The 23,585-nt window shown below is 46.3% G+C and overlaps 5 protein-coding genes across 5 annotated transcripts; 4 read left to right on the top strand and 1 right to left on the bottom strand.

The window, feature by feature from the left end:
• Nucleotides 1-32: 32 nt before the first annotated feature.
• C8R40DRAFT_1043331 (uncharacterized protein) lies at nucleotides 33-806 on the bottom strand (the record flags this gene model as incomplete). The annotated part of the gene is made up of 4 exons (XM_046224156.1): nucleotides 33-205; nucleotides 270-311; nucleotides 372-507; nucleotides 561-806. 4 exons carry the CDS (start codon nucleotides 804-806, stop codon nucleotides 33-35), a joined length of 597 nt encoding a protein of 198 aa, XP_046087105.1.
• Nucleotides 807-1,124: 318 nt separating this feature from the next.
• On the top strand, nucleotides 1,125-2,121 carry C8R40DRAFT_146374 (uncharacterized protein). The gene has a single exon (XM_046234164.1). The coding sequence runs from the start codon at nucleotides 1,343-1,345 to the stop codon at nucleotides 2,030-2,032; it is 690 nt and encodes a 229-aa protein (XP_046087104.1). The 5' UTR covers nucleotides 1,125-1,342; the 3' UTR covers nucleotides 2,033-2,121.
• A 2,481-nt stretch (nucleotides 2,122-4,602) lies between these two features.
• Nucleotides 4,603-9,193, top strand: C8R40DRAFT_1043017 (uncharacterized protein; the record flags this gene model as incomplete). The annotated part of the gene is made up of 11 exons (XM_046224136.1): nucleotides 4,603-5,554; nucleotides 5,608-6,981; nucleotides 7,041-7,377; nucleotides 7,440-7,511; nucleotides 7,573-7,655; nucleotides 7,714-7,861; nucleotides 7,929-8,020; nucleotides 8,163-8,379; nucleotides 8,428-8,477; nucleotides 8,533-8,815; nucleotides 8,881-9,193. 11 exons carry the CDS (start codon nucleotides 4,603-4,605, stop codon nucleotides 9,191-9,193), a joined length of 3,921 nt encoding a protein of 1,306 aa, XP_046087103.1.
• Nucleotides 9,194-9,553: 360 nt separating this feature from the next.
• On the top strand, nucleotides 9,554-11,843 carry C8R40DRAFT_1100519 (uncharacterized protein). Its single transcript, XM_046227900.1, has 4 exons — nucleotides 9,554-9,751; nucleotides 9,810-9,872; nucleotides 9,929-10,970; nucleotides 11,037-11,843. The coding sequence occupies exons 1-4, from the start codon at nucleotides 9,681-9,683 to the stop codon at nucleotides 11,595-11,597; spliced, it is 1,737 nt and encodes a 578-aa protein (XP_046087102.1). The 5' UTR covers nucleotides 9,554-9,680; the 3' UTR covers nucleotides 11,598-11,843.
• Nucleotides 11,844-14,275: 2,432 nt separating this feature from the next.
• Nucleotides 14,276-21,919, top strand: C8R40DRAFT_1100510 (uncharacterized protein). The gene is made up of 21 exons (XM_046227899.1): nucleotides 14,276-14,386; nucleotides 14,439-14,676; nucleotides 14,735-16,994; nucleotides 17,047-17,856; nucleotides 17,907-18,011; nucleotides 18,063-18,337; nucleotides 18,394-18,592; nucleotides 18,649-18,795; nucleotides 18,850-19,308; nucleotides 19,354-19,464; nucleotides 19,516-19,665; nucleotides 19,724-19,817; nucleotides 19,872-20,303; nucleotides 20,363-20,432; nucleotides 20,479-20,614; nucleotides 20,667-20,844; nucleotides 20,899-21,038; nucleotides 21,093-21,302; nucleotides 21,361-21,485; nucleotides 21,544-21,694; nucleotides 21,756-21,919. The coding sequence occupies exons 1-21, from the start codon at nucleotides 14,296-14,298 to the stop codon at nucleotides 21,816-21,818; spliced, it is 6,444 nt and encodes a 2,147-aa protein (XP_046087101.1). The 5' UTR covers nucleotides 14,276-14,295; the 3' UTR covers nucleotides 21,819-21,919.
• The last annotated feature ends 1,666 nt before the right edge of the window (nucleotides 21,920-23,585 follow it).

The following is a 23,585-nucleotide window of genomic DNA, read 5'->3' as shown; positions in this document are numbered from 1 at the left end:
GAACTCTACCGGGATGCTGTGGTCTTCAAATATCATACCGAGCTTTGCACGTCCTGCAACTGCTCAGAACCGGGTCCCATAGAAGGGGTCTTGACGAACGAGTCAAGAAGCGTTGGCCCAGAACCAGCTGGTAACACTGTGCCATTGGCTGCCAGAGCTTTTGGAACTCGTTTCTGAGGTTCTGGTTGGTTGAGTGAAATAATTTCTAGAATTGAAATGAATATTAGGTCCATGGCTATGTAGATGAATTTTCTGTGAAGAGCTACTACCGTCAAGGAACATGAATTCGTCTGCTCTTCGAACGACAGTAGCTGGATCGAGATTGTTAGTAGGGAAAAGCATGGAAATAGATTCTAGTAATCGGTGCTCACCCAGATCTTTATGTTGCACGGTAGTTCTTCTTTCCTTTTCAGCCGCTTTTTGCCCAGCCTGACACAGCCGTTTAATGAACTCCTCCGCTGCAAGGGATATCAGGAACGTAGCATCTCGTGCAATGATAGGTATATCCTGTGACGAAAAGGGCTTCAAGTTGAATGATAAACCGTGTTGATGAACCATACCTTGTCCGCTTTTATGATCTTTTGGACCCTTGAAAACGGTAGAAGTGATTTACCCGAGTCACGAACAAGATGTGCAGTTTCCTTTCTCTCCCTCTTTTTCTTCGGCGCACCCTCTACCTGAACAACTTCATCTGGATTTACAAGTTTGTCTGGATGCTCTTCTAGTTCATTCTCTTCCAGATCTTCGGGATCATTAACATTTTCTGAACGCTCCTGGGTGAGCTCGAGCTTTAGATCACTAGACATCTGTTATTTGTAAAAATTAGACGATGCAGTCGACCAGTGTAGAATGTTGAAAGGAAATGATAGAATCAGAAGTGACAGTAACTCATGAACACGTGGTCGTTGCACATTATTAGCGCTGCAAGAACGCGTTTTGCCCATGGACGCGTATTTCTTTATGAACTATGTACAAGACAGCTTGCCGGTTAACAGCACCGCAGGAATACGGTAGCTCGACACAAGGCGACACAGTGGCAGGAGACTGGATTGAAAATAAGCGCTCGAGCGCCTACGAGAATTAGACGATCGGCGTCATGCATCCTCCGAGCCAGCTGTACTATGTATGTATGTTCCTCCTGTATTCTGTCTTCTTCCACAGACTTCGGTATCTTTTTACACTTCTGCCGTGGTGTTTACTCAAACTAGCCTCGGGCGTAGGGACAAGAAACCTCAAGAAACTCGGAAAAATATAATTCCACAATCTTCGACGATATCTAGCTCTTTCAAACTCTTGTGAAAGATAATTATCTCGCTCATTTCGAACTTGTTCACTACGGATCATGGATCATCTTCGCAATTATCTTCCGTTACATCCAACCTCTCTCTTCATCGTGAAACCCTCTGCACCAATAGCGATTCCTTCTCGGCACAATTCAACGTTTCCCTCTCCAATCTTCTATGGTGTAAGCTGCCCTTCTGCGACCTCTTCGGAGCTTCTCTTCGAAATGTCTCCCCTTGACCTCGAAGCCAATCGTCACAGAGAGACCACCATTCACCTGCCAACAACGTACGTCAGCGAGCCTTCTCTTCCAGTCGATCGTGTCGACAGAGATGCGTATGTCACTCGAAACTCTTTCCTGGCTCCATCCTGGCAACGATATTTAGGATATTCAGCACATTCACCTACTGTCGACTGCTTCCACCCTCACTCCGATCTTAAAAAACGGCGCGATTCGGATCATTCGATCAAAACTGAATACATGCCGCCCGTGATTAGAACCACTGCGGTTCACAAGATTAGCGGCTTTTCACCAACAAATCCTACAAGCTCTGAGGCCTCTCCTCGGCTTCAAACGCGATCAACACCTTCTAGCAGTAATTCGATTTTCAAATCTTTTGGGATCCATCAACAACATCATGACAACAAGTCCTATGACACGAAGGTGTGCGCCGTTTTCAGGACCGCTGAGTTATCAAACCTCAGGGCTCGACCTCAGTGCCACCACTCACTTCCTTCTGTTGCATGTTAAATTATGCCTTCCCGAAACAGAGATTTTACCTATCAGCGTCCAGGAAGCATACGGACTGATATTTCATTCGAGATCGCTCTTATAATTCTTGACATCATTTCGATACTCTGGAATTTGTTTTTCAAATTGCCCATCTGCTCGAACGCACCCGCCGTAGGTACTTGAGAATAGTATATCTGATGGACAAGCTTCAGTGTATCCACTTGACCGTTTGCTCTTGTTATTACTTTTGCACAGTTACCGTATCGATGATGATGTTATTCGCTCATCCACTTCCCCATCGCACAAGAAGGATACATACATACGTAGTATTGAGTAGTATGAACTGGTATTCTCAGAACCTATTCAGCTGCTCGATATCTGAATATTTGCAGTAACAAGTTGTGCGTCTCTATTTTAGCCAGTACTTACAATTCATAATCCAGATTGAGGAGACGATGGACCCAACTATTGATATTGTGCATCGGTATTTCTCTTGAATGTGAGACGAATGTTGTGCCTACCCCGCACAAATCCCCATTTTTGGAAGCATGATTTTGACAAGCTTAATTAGTGCAGTATAAATTGTGAAGTCTTTTGGGGAGACTGTGGTTTCTCATGTGATTGGTTCTGTAGTATACTCTAGTATACTTGCGATCTCAATGAATTGGCTTTTCGAAAGGCTTACCCTACCGGCCTTACCAATACCCTGGTCTCAATCTCTCAACTCCATTACATGCCTCGGTAAGGGGAGCTATTGTCCGCCATTAGAACGCAATTACTGAGGATAGACTAGGATAGACTAGGATCTGACTCCGACCTCCTGGTACTTACTTATACGCATTCAACTTGAAGTCGTGTCATCTAAAATCAACCCCTGGACTTTTGACATGATAAATTATCCAGTATCATCATTTGATTATCCTTGGATTATCCTGTTGAACGCTGTCGCTGTCACCCCTTGTCACCCTCCGGGACGGTTCGAGCTTGGTCAGACAATCAGGGATCTCATCATCACAGGCACTGCTAGAAATTCGTTCAATTTGATTCGAGCAAGCACTACCTAGGAATGCGAAGCCTACCCATAATAACGAGCTCCACAAGTCACTTGAGTTATGTTTATCATTTGACTCGCCTTGCTACATGTAGATCACGAGGATGGAATGTGGATATCTGCAACGAAGTGCAGGATGGTTCTATCCAGGAACTTTGAGTCTTGAATCAGGATTGTCACAGCACTAGAAAATGACTCTTGTGCGTTCTTTAAGAATCAAATCTATTGTCAAGGTCCATCGCAAAGACAGCAGGGGTACGACAAGACCAGTATCAAATCCACTGCAAATAAAAACGGGAAGAATGAGGAAGTTAAGTGGAAGTTAAAGTAATTAACACAGCCTTCTTAGCACAGCCTTTGTAGATCCCCCTCCGGCATTGTCGATTGTCGATCATCAACATGATTTCCGGGCGTTGACCTTGGATCGTTGTAGATCGTTGTCGGGAGAGAGGATCGCCGATGCGCTCGAATGACATGGGCTGCCTGCCTCTGTCAAAGATTCGACGCTCGCTGTAAGCGCTAGAGTCTACTGCAGCTGATTTCACTGTCCGTATACTTAATCAGAGACCCAAGGCTCCTCCTGTCAGTGCCCAGTGTTGATGGGCTTAGTAAAGGAACAGAAAGTGCCAGAAGAACGTTGAGAATTTCAGCAACGGGATCTCTGGGGAAACGAAGAATAGAGGCAGAACATGTACAATGACATGGTGATTCTGGAATACATGCCTGGGAGCACCGAGCATGCACTAGGGTTTGGTCGTGCCGCCTTCTTTTTAGCAGTAGCCTTGACGCATATGTATATGTTTCTCCTGTGCAATTGTCAATGGTTATGCCAGTCAAAAGCTGAAGAATGAAGTCCTGTGTATACACATTATACATACAATTTCCATCAGTGTGTATGTTTTCTTTTAAACTTGGCCGAGAAATCGGTGGTGAAAAATTGGGTTTGATGATGAATATGCACATAATTAAAGACATGACCTATCTCTCGTCGCTCATAGAAGCTTTGCGGCATCGGAATGGTACAAACGAGACTGTGCATGACAAAATTGCGATTGCAGGTCTTGCGCGTCCCGAGTCCCGAGGGTAGAATCGCCGCGGAACCTCGAGGAACGGCCGATTTGAATACGAAGAGTTCTTGATAGGAAATTTTTTGTGAAAATAGCGTAAAGTCTATTTCCTGAAATAGAGGATGTTGTCGTGTTGGATCTAGACTTGAAGTTTTGGACAGATGAATCAGCCGTCAGAAACAATCAACCTCAGGTAGCTCGGGATGTCTATGAGCTTGAATGAAGATTGCTAGAGCAGTCGAGACAAGACAGCTTATGCCGACTTATCTCACGAACAAGCTTGTCCGGCGTTGAGTATGTGGTGTGTGGATGAGTTCAAACTTCAAAACCTTTCTTTGACCCAGCTCGACTGATCTACGCGATCACGTGTGAGATATGGGTCCTTGTTTACTTTACATAATAATATCATCCTCTCAACCATCATCAGGCGAACAGCCATCACAAACTATTTCACTACTTTTCAATCGACTATGTTCAATGTGTCTGGAACATCTCGTCCAGCATGGCAAACTGAGGAACTTGAGGATGAATGGATAGAGGCAGAAGCGGAGTACGAGGACGAGGACCAATTTAATGGTACTCGCTCAATTTCTTTCACAGCGCCGCTCTCCACCCAAATACACACTATCACCAACACATCCTCTCCTGTATCTAGTCCAGAACCGATGGGAACATTTTTGGTTCATCAGAGCATCCCCAGCGTACCACTTTTACCCAAAACCCCTGGACGGAATAAGAAGGCCAATATCAAGGATTTTTTCAGTCCGATGCCCCTTGAAAGGATGTTCGAACCTCCTTCGCCGCCGCAACCATCCTCTCCTCAGCGACCTCCTCGTTCCCCAGGCGAAGATAAGATAGATGAAATCATGGAAACCGACATACCGAACATGGTATCCTTTGACGGCAGGAAGCCCAGCGTGGGCTGCCAATTCACCTTCTCCGCACCTCGAGATGTTTTTCTCAATCTTGACAATCGACCCCAAGCCGAAAGCACGCCTGGGAATCCGACTGTTAGGACGACAAACGCGCCTCCTTCTACTGATCCTCCTCTTCGACTATTTCAATTCCAGTATGATACTTATACTCGAGATCACCTATCCGCTATGGTCGATTCCATTGCCATTAATCCTGCATTGGGATCTGGTGCTACAAATTCACCTGCGAGCCTTGACCAGGGTTTGTCTAGGGTTTCTGAGGCCACTGGGATCAGTTCGCTCAACTCTCATCTACGCAGCGCGAAACGTGTGAAACTCAGTCCCAAGAGCGACTTTGTAGGGAACGGAAACTCACCGCGACCGAAACTTTTGGGAAAGGACTATGTCGGGGAATCGCGATCTCTTATGCAGCAAATTAAACAGGCTCGCGATTTTTCAACCATCTCCACAGTTGCTAGCGCCCAAGAACGGGATACATCAGACATGGGTGCGTAGAATATCCCTTCTATCTAATTTTGTTACTTGATTTGACACTTACAGACCCTATAATTTCGCCTGCGAGTTCCGCGCCTGTGGCAGCTGGAGTGCGTTCTTCAACAAAGTTCCGACTTCAGGCCGCTATACTGATGGCCCAAATCAAGAACGACATGAAAGGCTCAAAACGCATCTTCTCTGGGGATAGCGAATCATATGTGACTGCTGCTGAGAGTACTGCTCCAAATCTACCGCGGCAATCTCCTCGACGAAGCAAGCCCCGTCTGAACCCGAACCTTCGCAAATCAACTATCCGGAGGGAGGAGGATGATTTAGCTCCCCACTTTTCCCAAATATCGATTTCTTCATGCCGGCCCCAAGACATTCCACAATTACCCCACATTCGCATTTCTTCGGAATCATCAATGCATGATATGGCTCCTTCCGCCCCCTCATCTTCATCTTCTCGCTTGTTGCCCTTAGACAACGATCTAAAACGATACGTGTCCTCCAGTACCACATCATCGGGAACGACTCTTACTACCAGTAGCGTCCCATCCTATGTCAAGCACTCTGGCCCGGCTCACATTCGAACAATTGCCCCAAGTGAAGTACCGCCTTTAGACAGACTTGGAAACATGATGTTCGATAGAGTCATGATGAAGTGGGTCAAAAGCAGTGCCCCGCTCGATGAAGATCATTCCCTACTAGAGGAAATCAGCGAAGATCCATTTGGTGATATCGAAAGCCTAAAGGATGATTCTGGCCCAACTGTTGAAGACTCTACAGCTGCCTTAGAGGAACACGTCGATTTGAACCACAGTGAACTTTCCCTTGTGGAGGAACTATCGGAAATTGACGACACAGAAGAAATGGAATTGACGAGCTTTGAAACAGATCATCCAAATAGCCGCCTAGTTCATGCCATGTCAGATTTTATCACGAATGACGGAGCGGAGACTTCCGACTCGGAAAATGATACTGTTGCTCATGAACCATTCAATCCTATTGAATATGATTCAGAATGTGAAGAGGATGAACAAACAAATGAACAGAGCCGGGCACAGGATGACAAGGAAGAAGACGACGACGCGAACGGGTTGATAATAGCAGCTCCTTCAATGATACCTGCTATATTTCGCTCTCCAGGCACTCCTGACCGTCCGATATCCTCACCCTCAAGCATGCGTTCTGCGATGAAAACACCTGCGTCAGTACTCAAAGACGTAAGTGTTGCACGGTACCGAACGCCGCAAAGGAAATCGAAGCATCGGCGATCTGTGAGCTTTTCAGACGGAAAACGGGATGGACCTATCCGCGGTCTGAACAAAAACGCCGAATTCGACGACGTTCCAGGGGGTAGCAGGATTGGATTCGTACCCTCTGTCCGGTCTAGGCGCATTGCGAACATGCTAGTGGCACTCGAGGATTCTGGTAAGTGTCACGTCATTTGTCGTCCATACTTCCAACCTAAAATACTAATTTTGCGGTACCGGTAGACTACAATTCGGAAAAGTCCTTTTCAAAAACTGACCGAGAAATTCAACCTCTTGGGACGAATCCAGCATCCACTAGATTCAAAGGACAGTCCTCAAGTGGGCTACCCCGCGCATTCTCTAAGTCTCAGAGACACTCCGAGATGGATACAGGAAATGCGACATTCCTGACGGATTGTTCTTTTGGTATCACACATGATCGATTAGTACAGGTCATTACCGACGTGGAGCCCTTCGAACCGCACTGGGAGGAATTACATTCTATTGACCTCTCAGGCAAGAATCTTGAAAGTGTCGCTCGACTGAAGGAGTTTCTACCGCATTTAGATTGCCTCCAATTGTGTGTAACTATCTCCTTCTATTACGAAATTATGCTGTCCTGACGAAGAACGCCGTCAACAGAAATTCGAATTTACTTTCGTGGCTCAGTGGAGTACCAAGTACGGTACGGACACTTTCTGTTGCTTGCAATAGGTGAGCAAAATTGGTGACTGTGATATACCTCTTTCCGAGGCGTTGATTCACCGTTCACAAGTTTGACAGGGCTCACCTCATACCATCATCTGTTGAACCTTGAAAATCTGGACATCAGCAAGAACGAGGTGGAATCATTAAGCCGTGCGATTTCCAACTTTTTTTTTGTTTGGCTTATATCTTATTTACTCCTTTTTGGTAGAATTATCTTGCCTGCGACACCTTCGGGAGTTGAAGGCCGACTGGAACAAAATCAGCAACCTAGAAGGACTGGAACACATGGATGGGCTCGTGAAACTCAGCGTGCAGGGCAATCGAATTCGATCGATTGATATCCTCCAGTATCAATGGTTCGTCGACCTACAGTCCTTTCATAAAGCTCACGCTTTCGTTACCTCTAATGCTAATGCTCACCAGGACGCGACTCGAAATGTTGAATATCAGCGAGAATCGTTTGGATCATCTGATAGGTTTGGCCTCACTGCCATCTCTGATTGCCTTGAATGTCGGTGAGTCGTTCGGTTTGTCTTCAGGACGCCAAAGCGAGTTGCCTGTTTTAAATTCATTCCGCCGGGAACGGTAGAATAATTTTCTTCTGGTCACCAATCATTCAACTATGATACTCACCGGGTTTCTTGTTATTCGCAACAGATAACAATTCGCTAGAGATGCTCATTTTCGATAGTCCCATGCCTAGGCTGAAGATACTTCGTGCTAGTGGGAACCGCTTGAGTGCGCTGGATACTAGCTTTACCTCAAATCTTCGCACCCTTTACGTGGATAACAATTCGCTGACAGGTTTGACGAAGGTGGACCGGCTCACTAAGCTGGAAAATCTTAGTCTTCGGAATCAGAGCGGAAAGGGATGGTGAGTTATGAGGGTGATGAGGGAGTTATTGGCTGACACATTATATAGCAAGTTCTCAACCCGGGATACCCGAGATGTAAAGCGACTCTATCTCTCTGGTGAAGTACTTACAGTATATCGAGTACAGAGTTGATTCTGACACCTACAATACAGGAATTGCACTGGGTGGGAAAAGATTCCTCACGGAATCGTGCTATAATCTGGTTTATCTGGAGCTTGCAGCATGTCGGCTCACTAGCATGCCCGAGAGCCTAGCATCATTGATTCCCAATGTTCGAGTATTAAACCTCAATTACAATTTTTTGGAGGACGCCAAACCATTGGAAGGGCTGACAAGGCTGCAGAAACTGACGATGATCGGTTCAAGACTGAAAGGAACGAAGGCTCTGATCCGCCTACTGCAACGAATGCCGGAAGTCGAGATGCTCGATTTCAGGTACGTATAAGTACCGCCATGTTGTTCTGAGGCACTGATATATTCAATTGCACCTTGTGTACCAGGATGAATCCATGTACATTAGGATGGTACCTCCCATTGCTAGTGAAGGATGTTCCTGGTGCACTGCAACCCTCTGAGGACGGACGGAAGGGAGACAAAGCGGCCAGTAAATCTGCATGGCAAGACTTGGACGCCAAGTTCCGGCGAGGCCTACCAAACGACTCGTATATCGGAAGATTGGCTTATCGTGGCCTGGTGATGCAGGCGTGTCAACGAATACGGATGCTAGACGGAATTGAAGTGACGGAGAAGGAGCGATCAAAGGCGGAGAAGCTTTTAGTAGGTATCCTCGGGGAACGAAAGAAGAGAGGGTAGCAAATGTACATACTCATTTATTTTTCGTCAATGTTGTTTTTTCGGTTTGTTTTGCTGGTTCGGAATGGTTTAAATGTGCCTGAGAAAAAAACTATTCGAGAAAAGACCCGTTCATGGGTGCCTTGCATTTAATCAGACCGAATGCTGTAAGCCGCAATATAACCAAAAGAGAGAGATGAAAAAAGGGAATGAAAACATGGGACAGATAAGTACAAGAGTAGAACGCGCTGAGATGTTGATGCCAGCTGAAAAACGAGTTGTTCTATGACGGGTGGCAGATATTAGAGTTTTTTTTCAGTAGAGTGTTAGATGGCAGATGGGGACTCGGAGGTCAAAAGATGATTGGTAATCATTCAGCGATCTGCTACCGAATTCGGACAAGGCGTCTTTCTGGGCTATCCCACACATCTTCGCACCTTAAATAGTTCTCCGTTTTTCGCTCCGTCTTTCGTTTGAGATATCCCTTCCTTTGTTTGCTTAGGAGCCGATGATTGACGACCCCAAATCATTGGGCAACGAGCTCAACTCATACAACGTCGCTCAACTTCAATTCGCCCTGTAAGTCCTTAGCAGAAAACATTCTGTCTTGTCACTTAGCTGTCATCTTGACGTTCAGAGCCGACTCTAAAACTCATTATATCAACGACTCTTCTTCACTTCTTGCTTCACCAGCACTAATGTTTGATGACCTCCTCGAAAGTTCAAACTGCTCTATCTCTGACGCTTTTTATCCAGGCCCACAGATCTCGACTACGATTCTCGTCGAATGTCCAGCTCGGGTACGTCTACTGCCGACACAGACAGTAGTATTGTCTCCCGTGCAGAAAAACGGCCCATGACGCCCTCGGATTCACCCGAACCCAAGAAATCTCGTCCAGCACTTGATGTGGATCCGTCTAACTGGGAAATCAAATCCGAGGACGCTAAGGTCCAGCTGCCGTCTATCTTCACTACGTTCGAAGACGATAACACTCTACGACCGCCTGCGAATGAATTTCGCCGTGCATCTTTACCCACCTTGACATCAGACCGTATCAGGCATTCGCCATATCCTCCGCCGAGTCTTCGTCAGTCGTATGCTCCAACCACACAGTCTTCTCTTGCCGCGTACACTTTCCCCCCTTCGAATCCTGCAGATGACGACAAGAATCGTTCAAAGGTTTCTACCGATTTATCCTATAGTATCACTGCAGGATATGATTCGTATCCTACTCCTGGCCTTTCCACTTCTTCCAATTACGGTTCCCCTTCAGATTTTAACCCTGGGGCTTATCCAGATGCGGACAGCAATTGGCACAGCTCTCCCTCCGGAATCGTGAGACCTAATTCGACTCCCGGTCAACTTTCCGCTCCGGCCGTAAAATACGATGAAAGTTTACGCCATGCGTCATTTAGCGCCCCAACACAGGCACACATGTTCGCAGGTTCGGCTCGTATCTCGGGCCATCAAGATCGCAGGTCATTCTCTGCGGGCATAAAAACCGAGTGGAATTTTCCCAACCCGGATTTCCTTCCTCCTAGTGTCCCTCAATACACTTCTCCCCAGATGCCACCTGCGCCCTCATCTGCTTCGCGCCCATCGCAATCTGTATCTACCTCCACTCTGGTAGACCGCCCACAGCGTAAAAGGGGCAAACTACCAAAAGAAACCACGGACTTCTTGAAAGCCTGGCTTCACCGTCACTCCGATCATCCTTATCCCAGCGAGGAGGAGAAAAAGCAGCTTTGCCATGCCACTGGTCTTTCGATGAGCCAGGTTTCGAACTGGATGATCAACGTGAGTGATACTGATCTTCCTTTGATTAATTAGCTTTGCTCATCAAATCCACGCCACGCTATCCAGGCTAGACGTCGTATTCTTGCTCCTGCCCGACCTTCGACTAACCCCACAACGACCGCTCCCTTTCCTCCGACTGGTCGAAGCACTTCGCTCTCCGGCCTTCTTGATCCATTAGGCCGGCGCGCATCTTTACCCGCGACTACTCCTGATTCCTTGAATCTTTACCACCCAATGTCGCTTCCCTCGATGCCCGGTGGTCATTCCTCTGATTACATTGGTTCGGGCAGGATACATGGCTTACCGCAACCTCGGCCACATCACCATCAGATGCCCGGCGGGAACCTCGATTACCCTTCAACAGGAGGTCGTAATATGAACATTTATCCCAACTCGATGCAACAGTCATATATGAATTCTTCTGTTCCAATGTCTGCCCCACCATCGCTCTCCGGAAATCCGTTCTCTACTCAGGGCGGAAATCAGTCGATGTACTCGAATAGTGCGGGATATCTTCATAGTCCTCGTCTACCGGCTCTAGGTCAGGATCAACCGCATTATTTCAGCGACGGAACTCCGCCCAATAATGGATCTGCCCCGGGTTCAGGATATGGTACTCCTCAATAATGGCCTGGAAGTTGGGACTCTGTTCCTGGTGCACAAAAAGATTCAAATAGCATTTGTACTTAGTCTTGCGCATCTCTTGTTAAATGTCTCGCATTATTTATTTGCAGTGGGCGACCATCGACAATTGTGTCTTCATTTTGTTCCATTCCTTTGCACATATACCTTACAGCCTTTCTTTTCCTGCAACTTCACTCTTTGATCACTGCTATCGTGTGTTTGAATCACCGTTATATCATAATATTATATCTTTGTATCTAACGAGTGATATTTGATCTCTTCGCCGCTAATTAGTCAACCCACTGTCATACACTTCGTGCGAGCCATCATTCAGAGTGTTGATCAAGAAGGATGTGATTCCTTGATTTAAATCCACCGCCTTAAGATAGACTCCTCCTATGCACAATTGAATTGTAAGAAGCCGCCCTTTCCTTCCGTTCATTAATCTTTTCACTCCAATTCTTTGATCATCTGTCCCGGAGGATCAATATCAATCTCCACAAGGTTCCGGACCAAACGCAATTGTCTAGCAAATTTTATCATTGAGTAAGGAAAGAATGGGAGGATTAACTAGGCAGGGGTAGATATGCAAGTACACAAAAAGGTGCGCACAAGAAGAAATCAACCTGGAAGAGAAGGGAAGAAAAGGGAAAAATTCAAGAAATCGCTCAAACTTTTTGCCGGAAGTGGCACTGAAGAGAAACGCGTTTGTCGAGAATGTACTCGTCAAAATACGCCCTGTCAAAATAAATTAAAACCTGACGGGAATCTCGGCGCTTTGCCTTTATAGGAATACCAAGAGCACTACGTTTATCAGCCATACTTTTTTTTTTTTTCGAATTATCAATCGATGAGTTACATATACAAATATGTAATAGCACGATGAATTGAGTGTTGCTTCTTGGCCGTATCATAGACTGCGTACGCTGAGGCACAATATTTTAGTTTCGTTGTCCGCGTACGAAGAGATTCGAAGTCTCCTCGAAGCCTAGCGTAGCAAAAAGGTGTTTATGCAGACTTTTCACCAGTTGATAGCTTATTATTCACCTCTAGCACAGGTCATTAGTAAGGTCGCAACCGCAGGCTAGGGGCGGTCGTGGTGTCCGCTAAGCTAAGTATTGCATCCATTCATGCCCCAGGACAATGAATTGTTCTCATCAGCCAATATTACAAGGTATCCGCGAGTGTACGTTCGCTGTAAAATGCACAATCAATAGGATGAAGTACGATTCGTGCAAGGACTGCATACTAGATGAGAGAGTTTTATTGACCATATCCTAGCAGATCCCAACTCGTTTAAGTGCGATTTATATGCAGCATGGGACCTCTGTGTCGGTGAGAACGATAATTCCGGTAAGTACGCCGGATTTCATGATCTAATCCTTTTGCAGCCTTGCAAGAATCACCGAAAAGGTCAGATTAAAAGAGGGCTTTCAGGGGGCGGCGTCAGTGGGCAGTCGGAATGGAGAGGATCAAAATTTGGTTGGTTCATATAAGCGGGTAAACGGAATCAAGGGCGGTACGAGCAACGTGAAAATGGATAAGAAACAGCCAAACGGACAACCTGGAGATATGTAGAATGTTTTGACGTTATGCATGAGGAAAAATTAGAGATTGAGGAGTGGTTATGCATCATCTTTTGAGATATGGCGAGCTTCAGATCCACGCGTCTAGAAACCTCTTGTAGCGTTTCCAAAGTGTCATTGTAATGTAGAATGATTGGGGCTACTGTCGGTAGTGAAATAATGAGACAAGCCAGTAAATATAAGAAGGGGACGACCTGGAACGACGGTTAGAGACCTGGACCGTGCTAGAAGTGCTAAGTTACAGCCAGTCAATATGTACTCAGGGTCAAGAGGTAAAGAACCTTCCTCTTGAATAAGGAAGCCAAGGCATTGACTTTCGAGCTGGCACAAACTAATATTTTAATCACAGCTCTGGAATCGTCCCCCGTGTTCGAACTTGGACGGGGTGTCAGTAGGTCAGTAGTAGATAGAAACCTTTGACTGGAATATACATACCTACATGAGCATACGCACTAGTAGAGTATAGAGAATCTATGTATATGGCATAAGGGTGGGGCTGAGTGTGAAGGTTGAGGGACTTAGAGCCCACTTCATGGTTGGAAGGAAAGTCACGGTTTACGCACGCGATAACTCCAGATCGCAAAGCTCCATCCAGGAGACACTTCCTATCAAAGAGGACCGAGGAGACACATAAAAAAGCTTCGACGTGTTGGTAAATTACACTTTCGAGTGTAATCTCCATAGCATGGTGTAGGGGTGAACGTGAGGGAGAAAGACTTCTCAGGAGAAGAAGAGAGAAACATCGATCGGTATTGTTTGGTGCAGATGGACTCAGTTCTAAGATTTGAAGATGATGCGCACTCCGCTGTATTCGGTAAGTCACCCATGATTTTACGTGACGCATTAGCGAATAAAACCTACTTCAACGAAGGGCTAATGAATTGTTTCGGGCGTATATGGGGGAGCTGGGCTGCGGTGGAGGAGAAAAAGAGGAGCCCACTATTGGCCGGATCCTAGACAGGCATCCTACTTACTGGGCATACAAGTTGCTATTTCCAAGCCCGTTCATGATCACCCAAGGAACCTGGAGGTGGACCCTAAGTTAGCGCCGAAACACGCGCTCATCTCGTGATACTTAATATATTAATCGCTTCCCTTCGAGTAACGCCTGCGACATGGCGAACAGCGACCACAACAGATCAGTTAGAGATTCTCATCGTCTCCTCGCGTCTTATCCAATTAGCTCTGCTGTCCCCTCAGGCCATGGTATAATTCAACTTCTGTATTTCAGCAAGATTTTTATTTATCGCTGTTCTAGTTGCGCGCCATCTTGACAGTCTTTCTATGACTGCTGCGCCTCCATCCTTCGTCAACCAACACTTGTACAATTCTTCCTTGTACTCGAGCACTATGGCTCACTCAGAGTATGCGAATGAGATCCAGTATCTAAGGTCAAATCAGGCCCAAGGAAACCAAGGAATCGTAAGCAGAGACAGCGGGTATTGGGAAAGAGCCAGAGACCAAGCAGTCGCCTTGTTGAACGAACAGGCCGGAGGGTAAGCTCTAAAACTAACCTCACTTTTTCCCGAGTCTTTATCAAATCACAAACAACAGATCATATCCATATCCCCCGCCTTCACAGTGGACTACTCCCCATACAACCCTCCCGAATTTATTCTCTCCCTATCACACTCCAGATATAGCCGGTGTCGTACTCTCCAATGGGTACCCTACTCCGCCAGCACTGCCCTCCATTCCACCTTTGGCATCGTCGTACACCTCAAGTTTAGCTGGTGCGTTAGGGCCGACGATGTTACCTCAGAACCAACAGCGCCAGCAACTGCCGCAACATCCTCAGCATAACTTGCATCTGCTGTCATCAGGAGCACTGCCCCAACATCCTACTCACCAACAATACACACCGGCGGAGAGCGCCTCTTTTTTCAACGATATTCTTTCTCGTAAATCAAACCAAATCCTCCAGAATCCAGTCAATCAGCCTGGACTTTTCGTCGCTGAGTCGCGCAACCTACAGAATGACCATCCGAGCCCAATGAAAAAACGGAAAGTTGGAATGTTTGTTGAGGTTTCCTCGCCCAGAAAGAAGTCCAACCTCGGAAATATCGGTATCGACAATCACGACGCATCTCAAATCCCATCGACACCCTCTAAACTCAGACAGAAATTGGCATCATCTTCCGCTCCATCTATCTTCCCCAAGACTCCTTCCTCAACACACAGCCTCGCATTGAGCGTTCCAATGACCCCTTCTACCACCGGACTTCTTACTCCTCAAAGTGCGCGCGCTAGCAGTCTCCTGAGCACAAACAGCCTGAAACGCAAAACTCTCACCTTGGACTCTATCGAATCGCTACCGGCTCTTCAAAAGCCATTCATTACGCCCACTACTGGCGGCCGTACCAAAAAAGCCGGTCTTCATCACGCCAATACTTCTGACTTTGAGCTTGAAGATGACGAGGACGAGCTTAATCTTACTTCTAGTCCGTTGAAACCTCTTCTTTACGACTCCGCTTTGAAGTCGAAACACAAGGCCGGGCGGGATGGGCATCTGACGCACGACAGGGACGAGCGTTCACCCCTCGACAAACTCATATCATTGATTCAAGAAATCTTCGAAGCAGAGGATGGACTGCCTGCAGACCCTGATGCTACAGATCTCTCCCAAGGCGGGGTCTTTAACCCTGACTCACAAGATCCTTCAAAGCCGCAACTCAGCGCTCGCATCATCCGCAAGCTGACCATGCATTTTGGACAAATTAGAGGCGCGAGAGGGGCTGGGAAGGGCGTTCACTCTTCTCCGACCAAAGGTCGTGGCAGTCGAAATGGAAAGCTTAATGATATCGGCTGCGATGTCCTTGGAAGACTCCTAAGGATTATAGCGAGGAGCGTGAAGATAGGTGGAGAGGCGGATCCTTTCGGTTTGCTTTCAGGAACAAGAGGTGATTCATTAATGAGCACACACAAAACGCCAAAGAAAAAGCAAAGTGGCACGCCTGTAGGGAAAGGCGGTCCAGACGTGGTCGAAAGCGAAGAAAAACTCGAGACGCTAGGAACATTGGCCGTGGAGCGTGGACAATCGAAAGAACCAAAGACTCCCAAGAAGGATAAATGGAAAGGGAAAAGCTCTGCTGGATGTTCAATCGAGCAACCTTCTGCCGTCGATCTTGACGTGTTGATTCGGAAGCTAACACAGAGTCGAGACGGCGTTCTCGCTGCTGAAAGCATCATCGCTCTTCTTGGTGGAGAGAGTGTGAAAAGCTCAAAGGGAGGAGAAATGCTCAGTAAGCAACTTTATTCCGAAGAGATCATCCTAGATTGTTTCGATGTGGTCAAGAGCGCATTGGAAGGTGGAATCTATCCTTTCGTAGAAGCATGCTCGGGTGTCGGAAGCGGTCTGTTGATGTATCTCGTGAATGGTGCTACAACATCAGCTTCTGGACAATCTAGCTCTCCATACTCAAATCGGCCCCCTTCAACGAGTACTCAATCCACGTCAGCAAAAGCAGAAGCAAGTAGACACCTTCTCAGCGAAATATTTGCTGCGCTTTCTGCGACGCTACCGAGAATCAGCGTACTAGTAGGTGGTGCAGGCACCGTAAAAGATAATGAAATTCCCATGAGCGATGCCGTTGTGATTAAGGCGGTTTATGTCGGTATTGGGCCTTTCTTCGTCAGCTCGGATGAAGGCTCGCATACACTCAAGCAAGAAAGGGATCGCGACGAGGATGATCGAGGGAAAGGCAAAGCCAAAATCAGGGGAAAGAAGGTTCTAGGAGGTAGTCTGCTCACAGCCACCTTTGGAAAGAGTGCCATGCGGGGCTTGAGAATGGATGCCTTGGGCTTAATCAGAAGTGTCAGTGAATGATACCTTCCTACTGCGTTTACTGATCTACTACTTATCTCAGATCTTCGCTCACCACAACGACCAACGGTCGTGGATAATCGAGGAAATTCTATCCTCCCTCATTAAGGTATCTAACTCCAAGCAGGCCAAATCTGCTGATCAATTTCGGCTTCGTGACGGACGCTCAATGCGCACCATCTCGGCGCTTTTGCTTCAACTTGTACAGTCCAGCGCACACGATATACGACTCGGAGCTCGGAAAATCGATCGAGAAAGACAAGCGAAAATTGCCTTACGACGACAGGAAAGTATCGTCATGGAGAGTCAACAAAGTCAAATGAACAACGGCAATAACGGAGGGTTTCTCGATGAAGAAGATCGTGCCGTGATCAAACTCCACAGTGCTGCCCTTGCCTCTCCACACAAAGCTGCTTCAACTATCATCCACTTCCTCACTTCCAGGTCGGGTAAAACTAAGACCACGAAAAACTCCAATGAGGCGGAATATCGAGCGATATTCGATGCTCTGATTCAGGACTGTTTGAGCGTATGGTGCTGGCCTGAGTGGCCTAGCGCAAGTATTTTGCTTAGCGTTGCTGTTAAAGGAATGGTGCGAAGCTTGGAAGAAGAGAACAGGGATAAAAACAGTACTCCTGGTGATAAAGACAAGGATTCACCTAGTGATAACAGCGTTGGAAAATCGATGGCGCTGGATCACCTGGGAGTAATCGCTGCAAGAGTAAGGAGTCTAGTACAGAAGGTCCAATCCCAAGAGAAGGAGTACAAGGAAGGCTCTCATTTGTTACCATCAAATAGAGAAGGAACAGCAAGGGCAAAGAAGCAGATCAAATCATTGCGCGCTTTGACACAGGTTCATCTACCTTATACTTCGACACTCATCTATTCATATCTTCATCCCAGATCGTGGACCAGTTAGATGGCAAAGAACTTGACCGATATCTAGAAGCCCATTGGGATGTGGCTGGGCACTTATGCAAGAGAGCCACGGAAGACCAAGCATATGATGTGAGCAGAATTTGTCATTTGTCGTCCGTGCTAATTAAAAGCTTCACATAGAGTGCACAAGAACTTTGTGCCGCTACGTTGGGTCAGGATCTCGCAGCTGCACTACAAAAGGTTAACCAGTGGATCGAAGACGACTCGGCAAACAATCGCGCACCTCGTCAAAAAGTCAAAAATGTGGAACACATAGTTGATGACGGAAATAACAGCAAGTCCCAAAGTCGATCGCTTCCAAGAGACCACATCAAGCTCAGGGTTTTCGGCGAACAACTCAAATCTGCATTAAGAGAAGTTTGGAAAGAGCGGGGCATAGATCTTTTCGACATTGGGTATGTGTAAATGGTCCCAATAATGTCCTGCGCTTTCTCCCTCATGTCTATTCCAGTTCTCCTGAGGATGCCCTTCGTGTAGACCGACAATCGGAAGAAATTGGGACAATTCAAGGCAGTAGTCTCAGGAATGGATTTACGTCCATGTTGAATGTGATAATTCAGGCCCTGGATGCCCCGATCATCTTCATGCGCACCAAAGCTTTAAGAGCCCTTGGACAAATCATTACTAGTGATCCTGGCATTCTGGCGACAGTTAGTGATTCACATTTCCCGACATTCATTTCCAGCTAAATTGCACACATCTGCAGTCTAGCGTTCGTAGAGGGATCGAAGGTCATCTATTGGATAGCTCGCCCGCAGTCCGTGACGCTGCCGTGGAGCTCATTGGCAGATACATGATCGACTCTCCAGATGTTGCAGCTGATTACTATCCCAAGATTGCCGATCGTATTGCGGTAAGCTCATGAACTGTTTTCGACCTACTAACATCCAACTGTTAACTGAATTAGGATACGGGTCTGAGTGTGCGAAAACGTGTAATAAAGCTTTTGAAAGCCTTTTATCATGTTTGCGATAGTGTGGAACGTCAAACAGATATTTCCACAAAACTTGTTCTTCGGATGATGGATGAAGATGATACGGTTAAAGACTTGGCCATCAAGGCCATCGAAGAACTGTGGTTTTCTATGTCGTCGCCAAACGTTTGTGCGCCCATCCCACGAAACTCCAAACCTGCGATTACTACAAGCCAATGGTCTAGCGAATCGTTGCAGAACAGAGTCGTTGTTATCATGTCCGTTTCGGCGAATTTCCGTGACCGACAATCTCCTCTCGAAGATCTGCTTCATAACATCATGTCAGCGAAAGAAGAAGGTAGTGCAGAAGCACTGGCCCTGCATGCAACATACGAGGAGATTTGCGGGGTTTTGATTGATGGACTTGTGGACGCATCTGATTTACCTGGCTTTGTGAGTAACTATTTTCTTTGTCGCAACTGAAGTTGACTATTTTAGACTGTGGTCAACTGTATTCGCACAATCAATCTCATTGCATCCGCTCATCCTTCAGTCATTGGTACTCAGAGTGCCTTGACATTGTTACCCTATTTAAAGAATCCAACAAACGTACGTCAGTCTCCCTCTCGTCGAAGTTGTCATCACTGAGATCAAATATAGGCCGAAGAACAAGTAACAAGTGACTACTTATTGAGGACATTCCGCGCAGCCATTCCACATATGATCAAGACCGCAGCGAAGTTCGGACAAGATCTTCAAGCCAAGTTACAGCCCATGGTGACCAAACCCTCTACTGCTGGCGGAATTACTGTAAATCATTCAGACATGTTCAAGATGACAACTAAGAATCTGATGCGAGTTTGATAAGACTCTACAGGAAGTAGTGGCGTGCCTGTGCGCTGTTGTTCAATATCTCACTCATGATTTCGCCCGGCTAGTAGCGCTTTTGAAGTCGTGTAATGGTAAATTCTTCATATTCTCCTACCCCTGTCAATTCTAATGCTGTTGATTTCTAGCGCGTCTTCAGCAAGTGATTACAAGATCAGACTCTACACCTGCGCAAACCGATTCCAAGGCGCTCGGCACTCTCATCTTCATCGTCTCTCTATTAGTCGAAAATTACAATTTTGATAAACTACGCTCTCAGCAACCCTCCATCGCGAATGAATTAGATACCGTTTCGCCTAATTCGATAACCGAACATGTATACAGCACTCTTGTGCAACTTCATCACCGATTTACCGATGCCTCTTTTCGTGCACGCGTTTTGTTGCCATGCCTTGGTTTTCTTTTTCGTGCTCAACCCACTCTAATGACCTTCGACCAGTCGGCAACAATCATGGATGATATCTTTGCTTCCAACGATTTAGACGGGAAAGCCAGGTTATTGAAAATCATTCAGGAGTTTTTAGTCTCGGAATCAATCAAGCATTCACGGAAGGAAAAAGGTTCGTCAAATCTCGCTGTTAGCTCCTACGACCCCTGATTTTTTTTCTGTAATTTCCAGAGAGAAAGCAACTTGCGGAGGTCAATATGGACGAGCTTGTTGGAAATACAGAAGGGTTCGCCGACTCTGGGTAGGTCGTTACTTTCAATCGAGGCTTGGTGCTGATCTCCTGGTAGTGTGAGCTCAGCTATTGTCCAGCGCTACCTTGACCCCGTCCTTGGGGCCGCTTTCTCGCAGAATACTCACATACAGGCCTCTGCGATTGATATCCTGACTTTCACCGTCAAGCAAGGACTTGCTCACCCACTCCAAGTATGTTCATATTTCCTGTAGTTTGTTTGTTTGGTACTGACTTCTATGGAAGTCTTTCCCAGTTATAGTCGCGTTAGAGACTAGTCCAAGTATATCATTGAGCAATCGCGCGAGTGCTCTGCATGCTATTCTTCATAATAAGCATGCATCTCTCCTTAACAGTAGATTCACGTTGAGCGCCTGGAAGTCTTTTGAATACCAACAACGTATATCCCCTGGTGGTGTTCATGGTACGTGGAACAATTTGTGCAGATTCTCAGTTGCCTACAATCGTGTTTGGAAAGGATATCGGATGCAACCATTCCCAGTTGCAGTCCTTCAGCGCTGGTATACACTTGTTCGCGAAAAACGGGCCCAGCGGCAAGATTTTTTAAAGGCGCTTGTCAAAGTCTTCTCCGATCGGCCGGATTACAAGTCCTCCCAGGTACTCAGACTTCTTGAAAACACACTGCATATGCTCAAACCACCTGTGCTTTAGGATGATGTCGAATTTACGAGGTACATGGGAGAAAATTTTGCTGCCTTTGAATACAAGACACAGGAAGAGGTTCTTACTGTGATCAAATTTCTAACGGCGGTGTTGTCGACTACCGGCCTGCATATTCTGGAGGTGTTATCACCTTCACATCTGCTTTCTGAGTTGCATACATCACCTTTACCTGCGCAGTCAATAGAGACAGAAATTAACGTTGCGTGTGTCTTCGTATGATTTCCCATCATTGTACTCATGTGTGTTGTTCATACAGACAACGATAGAGACCGATAATCAGGATTGCACCGCAGAACTTCCAATCGTTCGGACATCTGTGATAGTTGGAATCGTGATGCTACTCAAGGCGCATCTGAAGACATTATATATGTTGTCCGAAGAGTATGGCTTTTTTATGATCCAGATTTTGCCACTGACTGTTACTCCTATCTTCTTGCAGGAAATGTGGCAAATTCAATCACACAAAGAAGAGCACTATCGGGGATAAACCTGCATTGCGAAGGCATGACAAACCGATCACTTGGGATAGGTTACCATTCGCAGTGAAGCCAGTTTTAACATCAGAGGATGTGAAGGAGCAAAAAGAGCGCGTGAGTTAAGGTCATAGTTTCTATCAGTGCTGACTGAGGCTTATGCATCTGTACCATCCAGTTCAAGAAAATCTGGATGGAAGATGGTGTTACTGCTGAGCCTGAAGATGAAGTGTCACAATGAGAGGTTTAGGTAATCACTTTTGACTTGAAGCAAATTCTTTTCTATTTGTGCAATTATCCTTATTGTATTATGCTGAAATCACATTTTTTGTTACTTGAAAATCATTCCTGCTACCTTTAGTGTAGAGGGTTTCAGGGGGCGGGCACCGGAGCTTGCCAAATCAACTGGTTTAGAGCCAACATGTGAACTTGGAGTTGCTGTCTTTGAACTTAGCTAAATGCATGTGTATTGTAGGCATAACTATCTAGCAGGGATATATATGTACGTTTATACAGGTATTGTGTGCACTAAGGTTGGGGAAGGTTGGGGAAGAGGGCCAAAGGCCCTCACATCCCAACTGCAGTGAGGTCCTGTCAACATGGTTAGCTGTGATTCCCACATGGAAAGAGTGTGTTAAGATCATGTATACCAGAAAGCCATGCCAAGGGTCATATGGTGTCTAAGGGCAGAGGGTCAAATGGGACAGTAGTGAAGTTATAAACAACACTGCCATTATGCTGCTAGTCCCCGGAGATCGAGAGTAGAGAAGAAGGTAACTAGAAGCAGTCAAGTCAGAGCAGCGGTAATGCCGACAACGAGGAGCAAACCAAAGAACTTATAAGTCCTGAGGTCAGAGTAGAGAAAACTTCAAGGTGACAAGCCTGAGGACTCAGAGGACAGAGAGAGATGAGAGAAGGTGATCCAAGATGATAATTAAACTAAGGAACTACAGTATAGTACAGGAGTATTTATACCTACTAATTGGCATATTGGGATGGAGCGCCAGACTAGCTACTAGGAGCTATACATATAGTACCTGTGTCAAGTCCATGCCTCAGGCCTCCATTCCGCCGCTCGGTATTCCGAAGATCCACCATTTATTGTAATCTCACTCTTATTGTTCTTTCTCGCTACACATACCCTTTCGCTCTAGTTCCTCCTTATTGTCTTTTACTTTACCCTGCAGGTACTACACGTATAGCTCCTAGTAGTTAGTCTAGCGCTCCGCACCGATGCGCCGCTCCATAGATATAAATACTGCCTGTACACTACTGTAGTTCCTCAGTTTAATTATCAACTTAGATCTCCCTTCCAACTTAGCTCTCCTCTAAGTCTTCAGGCTCAATGCCTTGAAGTACATTCTACTCCACCTTAGGACTTAGACTTTCTTTGGTTCGCTCCTTGTCACCGGCGTTACCGCCGCTCCAACTTGGCTGCTACTTAGCTCCTCCCTTCTATACTCTCGATCTCTGGGGACTAGCAGCGTAACGGCGGTGTTGTTAATAACTTCACTACTGTCCCACTCGACCTCCCGCACTTAGACACCTTGTGGCCTCTGGCACGGTTACACGGTGTACATGATCTTAACAACCTGCAGGGTAGAGAATAAGACAATAAGAAGAGACTAAGTAGAAAGGAAATGTGTAGCGAGAAAGAACAATAAGAACGAGATTACAATAAATGGTAGATCTCGGAATACTGAGCAGCGGAGCGGGACACTGAGGCATGGACTTGACAGAGTGCGTGACACATCCAGCGAACTGCTGACGTGCCTAAATTTTGGCTAGATGTCTATGCAGTGAATTGTAACACTTTCATGCATAGATTTGTATCAAGAGGACTGTAATTGAGACCCAGATTGATAGTCAAAGTCAATACTGAATCAGTCTAATAGTTGAAGGGACTGTTAAGATCATGTACACCATGTAACTGTGCCAGAGGCCACAAGGTGTCTAAGGGCGGAAGGTCAAATGGGACAGTAGTGAAGTTATGACCAACGCCGCTGTT

The sequence above is a fragment of the Lentinula edodes genome (genome assembly GCF_021015755.1).
Source record: "Lentinula edodes strain Le(Bin) 0899 ss11 chromosome Unknown C8R40scaffold_14, whole genome shotgun sequence".
In the NCBI taxonomy this organism is placed as follows: domain Eukaryota; kingdom Fungi; phylum Basidiomycota; class Agaricomycetes; order Agaricales; family Omphalotaceae; genus Lentinula; species Lentinula edodes.
Note: the sequence above shows the minus strand (reverse complement) of the source record. Positions and strands in the feature narration are given on the sequence as shown.

What these genes read in the sequence shown, in the direction of transcription:
- C8R40DRAFT_146374 (XM_046234164.1), top strand. Translation starts at nt 1,343, where the DNA reads ATGGATCATCTTCGCAATTATCTTCCGTTACATCCAACCTCTCTCTTC.
- C8R40DRAFT_1100519 (XM_046227900.1), top strand. Translation starts at nt 9,681, where the DNA reads ATGATTGACGACCCCAAATCATTGGGCAACGAGCTCAACTCATACAAC. An exon ending in GCTCAACTTCAATTCGCCCT is followed by an intron (nt 9,752 to 9,809) that starts GTAAGTCCTTAG and finishes CTTGACGTTCAG; the next exon opens with AGCCGACTCTAAAACTCATT. An exon ending in TTTCGAACTGGATGATCAAC is followed by an intron (nt 10,971 to 11,036) that starts GTGAGTGATACT and finishes CACGCTATCCAG; the next exon opens with GCTAGACGTCGTATTCTTGC.
- C8R40DRAFT_1100510 (XM_046227899.1), top strand. Translation starts at nt 14,296, where the DNA reads ATGGCGAACAGCGACCACAACAGATCAGTTAGAGATTCTCATCGTCTC. An exon ending in CATTGCGCGCTTTGACACAG is followed by an intron (nt 17,857 to 17,906) that starts GTTCATCTACCT and finishes TCTTCATCCCAG; the next exon opens with ATCGTGGACCAGTTAGATGG. An exon ending in GAAGGGTTCGCCGACTCTGG is followed by an intron (nt 20,433 to 20,478) that starts GTAGGTCGTTAC and finishes ATCTCCTGGTAG; the next exon opens with TGTGAGCTCAGCTATTGTCC.